The sequence below is a fragment of the Scyliorhinus torazame genome, chromosome 7 (genome assembly GCF_047496885.1).
Source record: "Scyliorhinus torazame isolate Kashiwa2021f chromosome 7, sScyTor2.1, whole genome shotgun sequence".
In the NCBI taxonomy this organism is placed as follows: Eukaryota; Metazoa; Chordata; class Chondrichthyes; order Carcharhiniformes; family Scyliorhinidae; genus Scyliorhinus; species Scyliorhinus torazame.
In genome coordinates, this window is record NC_092713.1 from 203,089,486 (window position 1) to 203,106,202 (window position 16,717).

At 46.7% G+C, this 16,717-nt stretch overlaps 1 protein-coding gene across 5 annotated transcripts in view; it reads right to left on the minus strand.

The window, feature by feature from the left end:
* LOC140426789 (C-terminal-binding protein 1-like) overlaps positions 1–16,717 on the minus strand; it is a 140,413-nt gene that overhangs the window by 47,175 nt on the left and 76,521 nt on the right. For all 5 annotated transcript variants that reach the window (XM_072511959.1, XM_072511956.1, XM_072511957.1 and 2 more), the window contains one exon: positions 15,862–16,016. In XM_072511959.1, the coding sequence (XP_072368060.1) occupies positions 15,862–15,987 (126 nt within the window). In that variant the 5' untranslated portion in view covers positions 15,988–16,016. The remainder of the gene's footprint in view (positions 1–15,861; positions 16,017–16,717) is intronic.

The following is a 16,717-nucleotide window of genomic DNA, read 5'->3' on the forward strand; positions in this document are numbered from 1 at the left end:
CGGGCTGCATCATAGCCTGGTAAGGCAACTGCTCGGCCCAGGACCGCAAGAAACTTCAGAGAGTTGTGAATACAGCCCAGTCCATCACACGAACCTGCCTCCCATCCATTGACTCCATCTACACCTCCTGCTGCCTGGGAAAAGCGGGCAGTATAATCAAAGATCCCTCCCACCCGGCTTACTCACTCTTCCAACTTCTTCCATCGGGCAGGAGATACAGAAGTCTGAGAACACGCACTAACAGACTCAAAAACAGCTTCTTCCCCAGTGTCACCAGACTCCTAAATGACCCTCTTATGGACTGATTTCATTAACACTACACCCTGTATGCTTCGTCCGATGCCAGTGCTTTTGTAGTTACATTGTATATGTTGTGTTGCCCTATTATGTATTTTCTTTTATTCCCTTTTCTTCTCATGTACTTAATGATCTGTTGAGCTGCTCGCAGAAAAATACTTTTCACTGTAGCTCGGTACACGTGACAATAAACAAATCCAATCCAATCCAACTCGAGTTTACGGGAATCAGGGGGAAAAGTCTCCACTGGTGGGAGTCATACCTAGCACAAAGGAAGGTGGTTGTGGTCATTTGAGGCCAGTCATCTCAGTCCCAGGACAACAGTGCAAGAGTTCCTCAGGGTGGGCCGAAGGGCCTGTACTGCGCTGTAATGTTCTATGTTCTATGTAGTATCCTAGGCCCAACCATCTTTAGCTGCTTCACCAATGACGTTCCTTCCAACATAAGGTCAGATGTGTGCATGTTTGCGGATGACTGCACGATGTTCAGCACCATTCGCGACTTCTCAGAAGCTGAAGCGGTCCACGCACAAATGCAGCAAGATCTGGGCAAGATCCAGGCTTGGGCTGACCAGTGGCAAGTAACATTTGTGCCACATGTGCCAGGCAATGACCATCTCCAAAAAGAGAATCAAATCATTACCCCTTGACGTTCAATGGCATTACCAATACTGAATCCCCCACTATCAACATTCTGGAGGTTACTATTGACTAGAAACTTAACTGGACTAACCATATAAATACTGCGGTTACAAGAGGTCAGAAGGTAGGAATCCTGCGGCAAGTAACTCATCTCCCGACTCCCCAAAGCCTGCCCACCACCTACAAGGCGGTGTAATAGAAACTTACAAGATAATGAATGGCTTAGATAGGGTGGACGTAGGGAAGTTGTTTCCATTAGCAGGGGAGACTAGGACCCGGGGGCACAGCCTTAGAATAAAAGGGAGTCACTTTAGAACAGAGATGAGGAGACATTTTTTCAGCCAGAGAGTGGTGGGACTGTGGAATTCATTGCCACAGAGGGCGGTGGAGGCCAGGACGTTGAGTGCCTTGAAGACAGAAGTTGATAAATTCTTGATTTCTCGAGGAATTATGGGCTATGGAGAGAGAGCGGGTAAATGGAGTTGAAATCAGCCATGATTGAATGGTGGAGTGGACTCGATGGGCCGAATGGCCTTACTTCCGCTCCTATGTCTTATGGTCTTATGGTAAGGCACACGTCAGGAGTGTGGTGGAATATTCCCCACTTGCCTGGATGAGTGCAATTCAACAACACTCAGCTCGATACCATCCCCAACAAAGCAGCCCACTTTATTGGCACTCCTTCCACAAACATTCACTCTCTCCACCACCAACGTGCAGTAGCGGCAGTGTGTATTATCTACAAGATGCACTCAGGAACCAAGACTCCTTTGGCAGCAACTTCCAAAACCCACGATCACCACCAGCTAGAAGGACATGGGGAGCAAGTACCTGGAAACAGAATAACCTGGAAGCTCCCCTCCAAGTCACTCACCATCCTTACTTGGGAATATATAGCTGTTTCTTCACTGTCACTGGGTCAAAATCTTGGAACTCCATAATAGCAGTGTGTGCACCTACACCACATGGACTGCAGCAGTTTAAGGCAGCAGCTCATCACCACCCTCTCATGGGCAATTGGGGATGGGCAACAAATGCTGACCTAAACAGCTACGTCTACATCCCAAATCGTTCAACCTTCCCTCTTAAAATAACCCCTTCATCCCAGGAATCAGTCAAGTGAACGTTCTCCGAACTGCTTCTAATGCAATTATATCCTTTAAGTAAATCGATTAAAATTGTACACAGTACTCCAAATGTGGTCCATCTTAGGCGCACTGCACTTTAAATTAATTAAGTGCAGGTAGCAGTTCGAGCTGTTCCTCAGTGACATGGTACTGGGCTACACAATTGAAAGTCTCTCTTCTTTTTAATTCAAACTGGTGTCATCTCAGAACTCAGACTGTCAATGCGACCGACCTCCTACTTTGACTCAATTCTCCCCAAGCTACCGATCATCCAACTTCTCTTCCTGGCCCACACGATAGCCGATACTGCTAAAAGCTTTCTCTCCTCCAGTTTTGTTTCCCTTCCCTTTCAAATCTATCACCATTATCCATCCTTCAAAAGACCCTTGACCCCAGCGTCCTTGTAAAATACCATTCTTCCAACCTCTTTCCCCTCAAACTTGTGCCAATCTTCCCCCCAACTCCATTTTAAATATCTCAAATCAGTTTTCCACCTCTACCAGAGCACTGAAATGGGTTGCAAAGTCACAAGTATCACCAGAGTGAAAGTGCATCATGGTGTACTATCCCACCTTATCCTTCTCAACCTGCCTGCAACCTCTGAAACAGCTGACCACATTATCTTCCTCAAATGAGCCTGCAGCATTAACCAGCTGTGTGGGGCTGCCCTAACCTGGATCCATTCTCATCTATCCAGCTGCAGCTAGAAAAGTAGCTGCAATAGCTTCTCTTCCTGCTCCTGCTTCATTACCTCTGGTGTTACTCAAGGATGCCTTTACCCAATTTACCTCCCCCCACCCTCTTTTTTTCTTATCTACCTGCTGCCCCCAGAAACTTCACCTGACTACACATTAAATTCAATGTATATGCTAACAGAGCCCAGCGCTACCTCACCACTAGCTCTCTAAACCCTTCCACTGCATCTAACATCATGTAGCTTGTCAGTCATCCAGTATGGAATGAGCAGAAATTTCCTCCAATTAAATATTGGCAAGACCAAAGTCGGTGTGTTCGGTTTTCTTCCCTAGCCACCAGGTCTATTCCCCTCCTGGGTATCTGGAGGAGAGGGAACCAGGCAGTGGGCATGCCGTTATTTCCTATACACCTTTGCAACGCAGTCTGCATCGTCTGCTTGCTCCCTTGCGCTCAGTTACAAGACAAACACCAACTCCTGCCAACACAATATGACCACCGGATGGGCATGATTCAATTACGTTATTTGCAGGAGAGACAAATCAAGCCTCAAATGGTGAAAGGTTCTTTTCGGCAGTCTTCAAACTATTAATAAGAATCTTATTCTGCACATGGTGTATAGTGTTCAATTCTGGTCGCCACACTACCAGAAGGATGTGGAGGTTTTAGAGAGGGTGCAGAAGAGATTTACCAGGATGTTGCCTGGTATGGAGGGCATTAGCTATGAGGAGCGGTTGAATAAACTCGGTTTGTTCTCACTGGAACGACGGAGGTTGAGGGGCGACCTGATACAGATCCTCAAAATTATGAGGGGCACAGACAGAGTGGATAGTCAGAGGCTTTTCCCCAGGGTAGAGGGGTCAGTAACTAGGGGGCATAGGTTTTAAGGTGCGAGGGGCAAGGTTTAGAGGAGATGTACAAAGCAGGTTTTTTCACACAGAGGGTAGTGGGTGCCTGGAACTCGCTGCCGGAGGTGGTGGTGGAAGCAGGGACGATAGTGACATTTAAGGGGCATCTTGACAAATACATGAGTCGGATGGGACTCAGGAAGTGTAGAAGATTTTAGTTTAGACAGGCAGCATGGTCAGCACGGGCTTGGAGGGCCGAAGGGCCTGTTCCTGTGCTGTACTTTTCTTTGTTCTTTTTAGATGCATGCCCACCATAATGCAACCAGGTGGGCTATCCCCCTGAACTACACAAATGGTTGGTCTGAAAATTCAAGCAACTTCAAACTTTCTGAGGGGTGTTGTGTTGGGTGCTCTGCTACACAGACGAACCAACACGGTTGCGGATGGTACAACTCAGTTTTATTACTAACATATATTTACAATGGTAAACTGGTTACTGTGGTTCGATCATAACCCTTGAATCTGTGGACCTATTCCTAACACTATCTTGGAGTTGCACTCAGCACATGGTGGATATCTGAGTGGCTTGTTGTGAGAGAGAGAGAGAACAGAGCATAGGGTGTCCTTATATGCCGTTGACTTGCTGTTATACATGTCAGAACCGAGTGTGTCGATAGGGGGAATATGGTTTGTCTTACTCGGGGTACAAACTACATCTCGACAAGAGTGAGTATTTTGTGGTGTCTCGGCCGGGGGTGAGGGCAGGGGTGGGGGGGGCTGCCATCCCGTAGGGCAGGGCCTCACTTTAGATACCTGGCAGTGCAGGTTGCCCGGGAGTGGGGGGGCTCCGCAGGTACAACATTTCTAGTTGGTCTCCCTTGTCACTGGCGGATCGGGTACAGGCGGTTAAAATGAATGTGTTGCCAAGAATTCTGTTTATTTTCCAATGGCTGCCGATTTTCCTGTCAAAGGCTTTTTTCAGAGATTGAAGGAATGATTACTTTGTTCATATGGGGAGGGAAGGTGGCCAGAGTTAGAAAGGTGCTGCTACAGGGGGGGGGGGGGGGGAGGCTGACAGGGGGTTTGGGTCTTCCGAACCTGATGTATTATTATGGGCGGCGAATGTGTGGAGAAGTTGTGGAGCTGGGTCAGAGGGGTTGATTCCCAATGGGTCAGAATGGAGGAGAGTTTGTGCAGGGGGTCGGGATTGAAAGCACTAGCAACAGCCGCTCCCGATGGCCTGGGGGAAATACTCAGGGAGTCCAGTAAGTTTTGCCAACACTTCGGGTTGGGGGGAGGGTCAAGGGAAATGCCGATTCGGGGGAACCACAGATTTGAGCCAGAGAAGTGGGATGGAAATTTTCGGAAATGGGAGGAGAAGGGGATTAAGACACTAAAAGATTTGTTTCTCAGGGGTCGGTTTGCAGGATTGAAGGAGCTGGAAGCGAAGTATGGGCTGCAGCTGGGGGAAATGTTTAGATATATGCAGGTTTGAGATTTTGCCAGAAAAGAGATACAGAGCTTCCCGGTGGAGCCGGCCTCCACATTGCTGGAGGAGGTGCTGACGACAGGGGGACTGGAGAAGGGGGTAGTGTAGGCGATTTACGGAGCTATTTTGGAAGAGAAGGCGCCACTGGAAGGGATCAAAGCAAAGTGGGAGGAAGAGTTGGGAGAGGATATGGAGGAGGGGTTCTGGTGTGAGGTGCTCCAGAGAGTGAACGCCACCACCTCGTGTGCGAGGTTGGGGCTAATACAGCTGAAGGTGGTATGCAGAGCACACCTCACGAGGGCGAGGACAAGCCGATTCTTTGAAGGAGTAGAAGATGTGTGTGAACGTGTGAAGGATGGAGGGGTTCTACAATTCATGGGCATTATTCGTTATGCACTTTCAAGAACTGGATAACATCAAACATTAGTTTGGGGGGGGGGGGGGGGGGGGGGGGTGTTGGGAGGAGGGGGACTGTTTGTGTTAATGGTAACTATGGGTCATTCCTGATTCCTTTTTGTCATTTGTTTATGTGAACATGCGGGTAAATGTTTGGGATTTGGTGGGAGGATGGGATCGTTGTTACTGATATGGGGATTGATATATTTGTTACTGATTATTATTTATTGTTGGTGGGTGTAAATTTGGGAGAAAATGTGAGAAAGGAGAATAAAAATATTTTTAAAAAAGAAATAAGGCACCTGAACTGTAGTCGCACATAAAAAGTAGAGGATCGTGCTGGTGTTACTGATGATAATAGTGACGATGAAGGTGGGGCAGAAGATGCTTTTCCATTGCCTTCCAGAGGATTTTCAGTCAATACAGGATGGTTTGATCGCTTTAAAAAGTGTTTTGGTCTGCATTATTTGAAGTTCATGGGGGAGGCTGCATCAGCTTACCATGCAGCTGCAGGAGAGTTTCCCAAGGCGACGCAGAGAGGATACTAGGCAGAGCAGGTCTGTTCCAGAAGAAAATGCCAAATGGGACTCTCATATCCAAAGACGAAAGGGCAGTTCCTGGCTTCAAAGGACAGGTTAACACTACGTGCCACGTGGCTGACTTTAAATGTAAACCAATGCTGGTTGATAGGTCAGAAAATCCTCGAGCCCTTAAATGGGAAAAATAAATCTCATCTGCCAGTCTTTTTGAAGGAGAATAGCAATGCCTGGGTTACAACAGACATTTTTGATGTTGGTTTGAGAAGTGCTTTCTGCACGTAAAGAGACTTATCCGAGGGAAAATAACTTGTTCTTCAAGATCCTACTTATCCTCAATAATGCACCTGGGCATCCATTATCGCTTGCAGAGAGCCGTTCAGATGATAACATTCAGTGTTACCCCCAAAAGCGAGCTCACTGATCCAGCTCGTGAAGCAGGAGGTCATTGCACCCTTCAAAGGTTTATTATTCCAGTTGAGGTATTAGCCATATTCTCAACGTTATTTACGGAAGACAACCCCTTCGAGCACAGTCCGTGACTGCTGGAAGGAATTCAATGCTCACCGCAATAGGGATAATTGTGGACTCATGGGATGAGGGTAGAGAATCAAGCATTAACACCTCCCATTAAAAAAATTTGGCCTGAGGCTGTGAATGATTTCACAGGGTTCCCAATATGGATGTTGAAGTGACCAAATTGTTGAGTTGGCAAAACAATCACAATGTCAGTGATTGGTACTGCTACTGCTCCTTACCAATTTTCAAAATTATAAGGCAAACGGTGAAGCATTATTCTTTTTAAGTCTCATCAACATCACCCACTCCCTCCACCCTCAAGTATTGTACTGAAATTGCGACACATTTTCCATTGCTTTTTTTTTTTTGTTCCGTTGTTCAACAATTTCTCCAGTATCTTTCTCTTAAATGAATTTCAAAACAAAACTTTTTTTCCCTCTGCTCCTTTACACGTCAAGTTTTGGGCTGGCTGGAACCTATCTAGCTCAGTCATTTGCAAGCTCAGGGTCGCGACCCACAGGTGGGTAGCGGGCAGGTGTTGGGGAAGGTTGCGGGGCTCCCAATCGCGGGAAGTCCTCCCACTGGCCAAGACCAGATTTTAAAAATGAAGGCCTCAACCAGCTTTCAGAATGCCGGCCATCCCGCGTATGTGTGCCCCCTCAGCAGTGCACAGGCCCGGAGCCCAGCGAGGCAGGCAGCCTCCTCCTGACGTCAAAGCACTGACCCAAGAGCAGATTCGTTTTGAAAATTGATGGAGACTTCTCTACAGAACAAGCGGCAGGGAGCAGGTCACGTGCCCCATACACTGATGTCACGTGCTCTGGGCACAAGAGTGATTCCTCCATTTTGTAAATGCCAGTAGTGCTGGTGTGAACTCCAGGGCTCTGGTGAACAACCCATAAGAAGCTGAAGTCAGGAACACAGCAGTATAATGAAGTTTTCTGGAGGTATGGGTGTAGAAATTGTGCCAATGCAAATCAGGATGCAAAGCCCATGCGTGTTCACAGATATAGGTTGAGAGGCAGTAGATTTAAAACTGAGATGAGGAGGCACTACTTCTCGCAGATGGTGGTGAATTTGTGGAATTCGCTGCATCATAGTGCGGTGGAGTCCGAATCATTAAATGGTTTCAAGAGGGCGATAGATATATTTCTGATTTTTTAAAAATGGGTTAAAGGGGAACAGGTAGGAAGGTGGCTTTGAGACCAGGATGAGATCAGCCATGATCTGATTGAATGGCGGAGCAGGCTCGAAGGGCTGAATTGCCTACTTCTGCTCATAATTCCTATGTTCCTTTTTGCAGGGAAGTACTGGCAAATGATAGATTAAAACCCTCAAAACTTCAAAGACCTTTGAAGACTAAGCATGGTGAGCGTAGAGGACAAACTTCCTGGTTTTTTTTTTCCAACTGATGCAGTGAGAGCGTATATCAGCTGAAGTCCTTAGCAGAAATGTAACATTGAATGACAAAGCAAAGTGGGATTGTGAAGAACAAGCGAACTTAGGTGTCACATTAAAGGTAAGCGGAAGGCACGGGCCACGGAGGCGGGCCTGCGTGGGCAAAAATGGATCTTAGGCAGATTTTGATTGCCCAACTTTTGACCAGTGGGCAAACTTGGACAGTAAGTATCAACAGAGATGTAACCAAAGAAGACATCATAACCAAACTAATCCTGCCCTCATCTGATAGCCACACATCATACTTAGCAGCAGGCACTACCAATAGCAAGTTAAAAACACAAGGTCCCCCCCCCCCCCTCCCTACCACTAAGTTTTGGTTGGGACCAGCTAACATAACAGACCAGAGAATACAATTCACATCAGTCTACTGGGCCATGTAGCACCAACAGATAAGACGATGGAGACCTTGCTCCCAAGCCTTCGCACCAAAACAACTTATGTGATGGCTGTTTGGAAACAAGCAACAGCACACAGGGGTATGACTCACTGGGGGATTTTTCCTCTTCTGGAAGAAGGCATCTACAACTTCCCCGAGCAGTGGTATGGAAAATAAATAATCAGACGTATTGTAATTGCAATTATAATACAATTAAATATGCCACCACACCACTTTTTTAAAATCCAGAAAATCATCCACAAGGAATACATATAAAAGCATGTTGTACCACCAAATCCAGAGTCACCCAACATTCCAGACCTCATCCACATTATCTTAATTACCAGTGAACATCCGCAGCTGTGCTGCTTCGTTATGCAATATTTATTTTATACACTTGTGACATTCAATTAGACATTTCATTCACTTCAAACAGGTTCAATGGCAGATTAACAGGAAGTGAAACCACCCAGGGCAAATGCCAGCAGCCATTCAACCTATCGTGGCTGTTCTGATCCTCTAAAGGTACAATTTACCTCGTGTCACTCCATCTTTTCCCTGCAAATATTTCCTTTTCAGATAATGGTCCAAATCCATTATGAAAGCCTCAATTGATCCCACCTCCACCCCACTCTCAGGCAGTGCATTCCAGAACCCAATCACTCGCTGAGTGAAGATGTTTCTCATCCCGTCACTGTTGTTGCTTTTACCAATTACCTTGCATCTGTGCCCCCGGTTCACAATCCTTCCACCAATGGGAACAGTTACTCCTCGACTCAGTCCAGACCCCTCATGATTTTGAATACCTCTATCAAATCTGCTCTCAACATTCTCTTCTCAAGTCCTAACGGTGGCACAGTGGTTAGCACTGCTGCCTCATAGCTCCAGGTTCCCGGGTTCAATTCTGGCCTTGGGTGACTGCCTGGGTGGAGTTTGCACTTTCTCCCCGTGTCTGCGTGGGTTTCCTCCCACAGTCCAAAGATGTGGTTAGGTGGATTGACAATGCTAAATTGTCCCTTAGTGCCCAAAAGCTTAGGTGGGGTTATTGGGATAGAATGGAGGCATGGGCTTAAGTAGGTCCTCTTTCCAAGGGCCGGTGCAGACTCGATGGACCGAATGGCTTCCTTCTGCACTGTAGGGATTCTGCGATTCTATACCTAGGTAACTGAAGCTCCTCATCCCTGGAACTATTCTCAGGAATCTTTTCTGCACCCTCTCTATTGCCTTCACATCCTTGCTTAAGTGTGGTGCCCAAAAGTAGACACAATGTTCAAGTTGAGACCAAACCAATGTTTTATACAAGGTCATCACAACTTCCTTGTTTTTGCACTCTGTGCCCCTATTGATAAAGCCCAGAATGCATATGCTTTATTAGCCACTGTCTTGCCACCGTCAATGATTTATAGACACGTATACCCAGGTCTCTCGGACCTCGCGCCTACTTTAGAATTTAAAAAAAAGAATTTTACAAATGTATTTTATTACAAACATGCATCAAAACAGGTTACTGCAAAAAAACACCCCGGGAAGCATACAGTCTGTACAAATTTTTCCCCTTTTTCACCCTCCCCCCCCCCCCCCCCCCCCCACCTTCCCCCCCTCCCCCCCCCCCCCCACCTTCCCCCCCCCCCCCACCCCCCCCCACCTCCCCCCCCCCCCCCCACCTTCCCCCCCCCCACGGTGAACAGCTCCTCAAACACGGTCACAAATATCCCCCCACCTTTTCTCAAACCCCCGCTGCTGAGCCCCTTAACTCATACTTATCTTCTCCAACCGCAGGAAGTCGTACAGGTCGCCCAACCATGCTGCTACCCCCGGTGGCGATGCCGGCCACCACTCCAGCAAAATTCGTCGCCGTGCAATCAGAGAGGCGACGAAGGCCACAACATCAGCCTTCCTCCTCTCCATGAACTCTGACTTCTCTGAAACCCCAAATATCACCACCAGAGGGTCCGGATCCTCCTCCTCGTCCATTATCCTGGCTAAGACCACAAACACTCCCGCCCAGAATCTTCCCAATTTTCCGCAACCCCAAACATGTGCGCATGATTCACTGGCCCCCGCCCACACCTCTCACACTCGTCTGCTACCCCCTGAAAGAACACACTCATTCTCGCCCGAGTCATATGAACCCTGTGCACCACCTTAAACTGTATCAGGCTCATCCTTGCCCAAGAGGAGGTCCCGTTTACCGTATGCAGTGCCGCACTCCATACTCCCCAATTGATCGCCCCTCCCAATCCGCATCCTATTTCTCCTTGATCTTCACCACCCACTCGCCTCCCTGCTCCCCCAGCCACTTGTATATATCCCCAATTCTTCCCTCCCCTTCCACATCTGGAAGCAGCAGTCGCTCCAGTACGGTGTATCCCGGCAATCAAGGGAATCTCCTCCAGACCTTTCGTGCAAAGTCCCTAACCTGCAGATACCAGAACTCACTCCCCCTTGGCAGCTCTAGCCTCTCCTTAGCTCCTCCATACTGGCAAACCCTTCCTCCAAGTACAAATCCCTCACCTTGACTAGCCCCATTTCCCTCCACCAGCTATATGCACTATCCTCGCCCCCTCCCCCCCAAACCGGCTCAAACCCACAATTCTCGCATAGTGGCATTAACACAGACATCCCTTCCACCCTAAAATGCCTCCTCAATTGATTCCATATCTTCACCGTGGACTGCACCACTGGGCTCCCTGAATACCGACTCAGAGCTATTGGCAACGCTGCCGTCACCATAGCCCTCAAACAAGTTCGGAAAAGCCAATCCCCCCTGCCCAACTTTAGAATTCTATCATTTTCTTTTATATATCTGCTCTGCTTTCTTCAAAATGAATCATTTCACAATTCTTTGCATTAAATTTCACCTGCCCATTCCACCAACCTGTATGTCCTTTTGACGTTCCACACTATCCTCCTGACAGTTCACAAGTTTTAAGTTGTCCACAAATTTTGAAATGATGCCCTGTAAACCAGGGTCTAGCCAAGTCATTTATGTACATCAGGAAGAGCAGAGGACCCAACACCAATCCCTGGGGAACTCCACTGTAAACTGTCATCCTATCTGGAAAAAAGGCATTCACGACTACTCTTCATTTTCTGTCACTCAACTAAGTTTGTATTTATGTTGCTGCTTTCCCTTTTATTCCACAACCGTAGCCTTGCTCACAAGTCTGCTGTGAGGCACTTTACCAAATGCCCCCTGGAAGTCCATGTACACCACAGCAACAGTATTATCCTCATCAACCCTCTCTGCTACCTCATCAAAAAACTCAAGTTAGCTAAACATGATTTGCCCTTTAACAAAATCGGTGCTGACTTTCATTAGTAAACCTGCATTTGCCCAGTGACTGGCTTCTAGTTGCTGGACTCATTACACCCTTTTTTGAACAAGGGTGTAATGTTTCTATGTCCTCCTGTCCTCAGGCACCCACCCACAAGTCTGAGGAAGATTGGACAAATATGACCAATGCCTCCACAATTTCCATTCTCGCAGCCTTGGCAGTGTACTGGGATGCATCTGGAAGTACAGACAGCCTATTCAACACCTCCTCATTTGTTCGAAAACGCTAAAGTGTCTGAACGACTTCCTCTTTCCCAATGCCCTGGGGAGCATATTCTTCCTTGGTAAAGATAGTTGCAAATTATTCATTTAGCACCTCAAGCCATGCTCCCTGACTGCATGCATAATTCTCCTCTGTGATCCCTAATTTGCCCCACTCCTCCTCTTACCACCCTTTATTATCTATATGCCTATGGAAGACTTTTTGGTTCCCTTTTACGTTTGCTCCCAGTATTTTCTCATACTCCTCTCTACTTCTCAATTCCTTTTTCAATTCCTCTAAACCTTAGAATCATAGAATCCCTACAGTGCAGGAGGTGGCCATTCGACCCATCTAGTCTGCATCGACTCTCTGAAAGAGCATCCTACCTGGGCCCACTCACCCGTAAACCCATCTCACTTTTGAGCACTACGGGACAATTTACCATGGCCAATCCACATAATCTGTACATCTTTGGACTGTGGAAGGAAACCCACGCAGACAAGGGGAGAATATGGAAACTCCACATCGACAGTCAACCAAGGCCGGAATTAAACCCGGCTCCCTGTTGCTGTGAGGCAGCAGTGCTAACCACTGTGCCACCATGCCACCCGTTCTATATTCGGCCTGGTTCTCAATTGTATTATCCACCTGATTTGTCAAAAGCATGCTTTTTCTGATTCACCTTAATCTCCATCTCTTTTGTCATCCAGAGAGTTCGGAACAGGTTTGTCCTAACATTCAGTTTTGTGGGAATATATCTTGATTGTGTATGTCATCTTTAAAGGCAGCCCAATTTTCTTTTCTTTTTAAAATCTTTTATTGGCATTTCCCATATTTATAAACAGTTGTATATATACACATCACATTTTTCTCACCTGTGCTAATTTCCTGTATTATACAGAGAGGTTTCGTTTGTCCTTCGTTTAACTGACCCTACGTGCATTCCATTACCCTCTGGATCGGTCAATGGTTCCTCCCCCTTCCCTGTCTCCTCCCCCCCCCCAAACCCCCTTGGCTTCGGCTGTGCTTCTTTATTTTCCGGACAGAATGGGAGAAAAAAAGTGGTTTCCCCAACTATTGGGCATGGCTTCACCCTCACCCCCACAACCCTGGATATTGCCTCGGAGAAGGCTGTCCAGAACCCAGCAAGCTTGGGGCAAGCCCAAAACATGTGGGTGTGGTTGGCCGGGCACCTCTGGCACCGCTCACATTTGTCCTCCACCTCTGGGAAGAACCTGCTCATTCGGGTTCTGGTCAGGTGCGCTCTGTGCTCCACTGAGAGCTGCATTCGGCTTAGCCTTGCGCAGGAGGTGGAGGAGTTCTCCCTACTCAGTGCTTCGCTCCTACCTCTGTCCCCAGTTCATCCTCCCATTTTTGTCTGGTCTCGTCCAGTGGAGTCCGGGCTCTGTCCAGTAGCTGTCCGTACATTTTCCCACATATTCCCCCCTTCTCGTTGCTTGTGCCTATCAGGTCCTCTAAGGCAGCCCAATTTTCAGTTACACTTTTTTGTGCTAATCTTTGATTCCAATTTATCCAGGCCAGGTCTATTCGTACCCCATTGAAGCTGGCTTTCCCCCAGTTAATTATTACTCTGGTTTGTTCCTGGTCTTTTTCTATCGCCAATTTAAACCTTGCAATACAATGATCACCGTTACCTAAATGTTCCCCTCCTGACACTTGATTCACTCATCCCCAAGAACCAAGTCTAACAATACCTCCTTTCTTGTTGGACTGAAAACATGATGCGTTAAGAAAATTCTCCTGAACACACACTAGCAGTTCTTGTGCCTTTCTGCCATTTACAATACTACTATCTCAGCCCATGTCAGATAAATAAAGTCCTCCATTATAACTGTCCTAAAATTCTTGCACTTCTCCATAATTTCCTTGCAAATTTGTACCACTACATCTTTCCCACTAGTTGATAGACTATAGACTACACCGGGCAATGTAATTATAACTTTTTCGTTCCTTAGCTTTAGCCAAATAGATTCTGCCCTTTACACCACTGGGGCATCTTTTCTCTCTCCAGCATTGCAACCGTTCTCATCAATCAATACTGCCATGCCTTCTCCTTTCCTTCCTTTCCCATCTTTCCTGAACACCTCGTATCCACAAATGTTTAATATCCTATCCTGCCATTCTTTGAGCCAGGTCTCAGCAATTGTCACAATGCCATTTGAGTAATGCTGAAAAATGCATTTTGTTGAAGTTTTTTGGCTTGCACTCATCTGGACAGTCTTAAGAGTATCAAATGTAAAGGAACAATAATTCGTACTGTATGAGACGAGGGTGCTGCTTGGTTGGCAAGTGGACCATGATTGGTATAGATGTTCCGATGGAGAATGCACCAATTAATGGTGGCTGACAGTTAACTGTCAAGCATTGTTTAAAAATTTAAACTAGGAAACTTGACTCTGATTGGTCACGGCATTGTCCTGAGGAATGAACCAGCACAAGGTCATCACTTAACCATTTCAGTATCAGTGCAATGCTAGGTATGTACAGCAAACATTCCAAAGACTGGCAGATTGTATCAAACAGCATGTTTGTAACCGGCAAGGTGTGGACCGTGCCCAACCAGGCCATGCTTGCAAAACTCAAAACATCCAACATTAGATGTCATTCAAATAATCCTCAGTATGCTAAAAAATTATGCGGACAACAAAATTAAGATTATCATTCAGGCTCAGTGTGCAGCATTTGTGTGTACTGGAACTATTTATTAATATACAGGTCCTGTTCTTTGCAGACAGAAAGAATGCATATACACATTACACCTGTTTCAACTAAGCAAAATAAGTGATATCCATTCGCTGGTTCAATCTTCAGGGCAATGCTTTGACCAGAGTCAAGCTGCCTAGTTTAAGTTTTCAAACAATGCTTGGCAGTTAACTGTCACCATTAACTGGTGCATTCTCCATGGTGATACCTCTACCAGAGTACACTTGCCAACCAATCAGCACTCTCTTCTCACACAGCATAAACTTGTTTCCCTTGACATTTGGTTGAGTGCAAGATGAAAAACTTCGACAAAATGTATTTTTTTCAGCAATAACTACCAAACAACGTTTCGCATATTTCAATGCGGCTATCTAGTCATACAACTCAATCTTATTTACTAGGGCAGCACGGTAGCACAAGTGATTAGCACTGTGCTTCACAGCGCCAGGGTCCCAGGTTCGATTCCCTGCTGGGTAACTGTTTGTGCGGAGTCTGCCTGTTCTCCCAGTGTCTGCGTGGGTTTCCTCCGGGTGCTCCAGTTTCCTCCCATAGTCCAAAGACGTGCAGGTTAGGTGGATTGGACATGATAAATTGTCCTTAGTCGCCAAAAAAGGTTAGGAGGGGTTATTGAGTTACAGGAATAGGGTGGATGTGAGGGTTTAAGTGGGTCGGTGCTGACTCGATGGGCCGAATGGCCTCCCTTCTGCACTATGTTGTATGTATTCACATACATGCACTGTAACCCTAATTTAGGCATATTTACTTTCCCTCATGTTCTGAACCTACCTAATACCTTAGGCGGCATGGTGGCAGTGGTTAGCACCGTTCCCTCACAGTGCCAGGGACCTGGGCTCAATTCAGGCCTTGGGCGGCTGTGTGGAGTTTGCACGTTCTCCCAGTGACTGCGTGGGTTTCCTCGCACAGTCCAAAAATGTGCTGTTTGGGTGGGGTTGCGGGGATAGGACGGGGGAGTGAGCCTAGGTAGAGTGCTGTTTCAGAGGGTTGGTGCAGACTCAATGGGCCGAATTGTTTCCTTCTGCACTGCAGGGCTTCTATTCGATGGTTTTTACTATTTTCTACTCTCGTTTTTTCTACTCTAGTTCTATCTGTTGCTTTGCACCTTGGCATTCTCTCTTGTATTACCACCCGATTCCCACAGCACTGCCTCGAGTTTAAACCCTCCACAAGAGCACGAGCAAATCAGATTGTTCTTACCTTTTCGTGTATCTCCTGAGTAGACTGTGCATCACAGAATGCCACTGTTGCGACATCTTTCAGGACTGGCATCTCCACAGTGCAATCCCGGCCATCCAACAGCGCCACTAAGGGGCGCGGGTGCATTGGGCCATTTAAAATGGGAGGACGAATGCCTGGAAATAAATGGTACATGGATCAATGATTCCAGCAAGCAACAAGAACTGTCAGCTTCTTTGTATCGATTTTGTGAATCCATCAGCATTCTTGCTTCCCTGGTCTGCACCATTCTCAATATTTCTTTCACTTTCAGCATTGGCTTTCCTGTGCCAACCTGACTCAACTTTCATGCTGGAGTGAAATGAGCTTCAAATCTCAGACGAAAAACAATCTGGGCTGAGAATCCCAGTGCAGCGTCAAGGAGTGCTGCACTGTCAGGAGGCTTTTGTTAGATGGGACATTAAAAAAGGGCTCGGTTTTCCTTCTCAGGTGTACGTAAGAAATCCCATGGTACCATTCCAAGCAAGGACAGTTCCCGTGTGGCTTGGATAGTACTTATCCCGCAACCAACCTCACCAAACCAGATGATGGTCATGGTCATTCTCCGATTGCTGTCCATAGAACATAGAAAATACAGCACAGAACAGGCCCTTCAGCCCACGGTATGGTGCCGAACTTTTGTCCTAAATTAAGAAGAAATTAATCTACATGGGAGCTTTCTTTGTGCTAAATGAATGCAGTTTCCTGCAGGAGAACCGTGGCCACAATTTCAATGTAGTTTACAGGTTGCTAAGTGCTTTGGGATGCACTGCCAGGTGACATTTTAAATTGGAAAACAAATACTTTAATTTATATATATTTTAATGTTGTATATTGT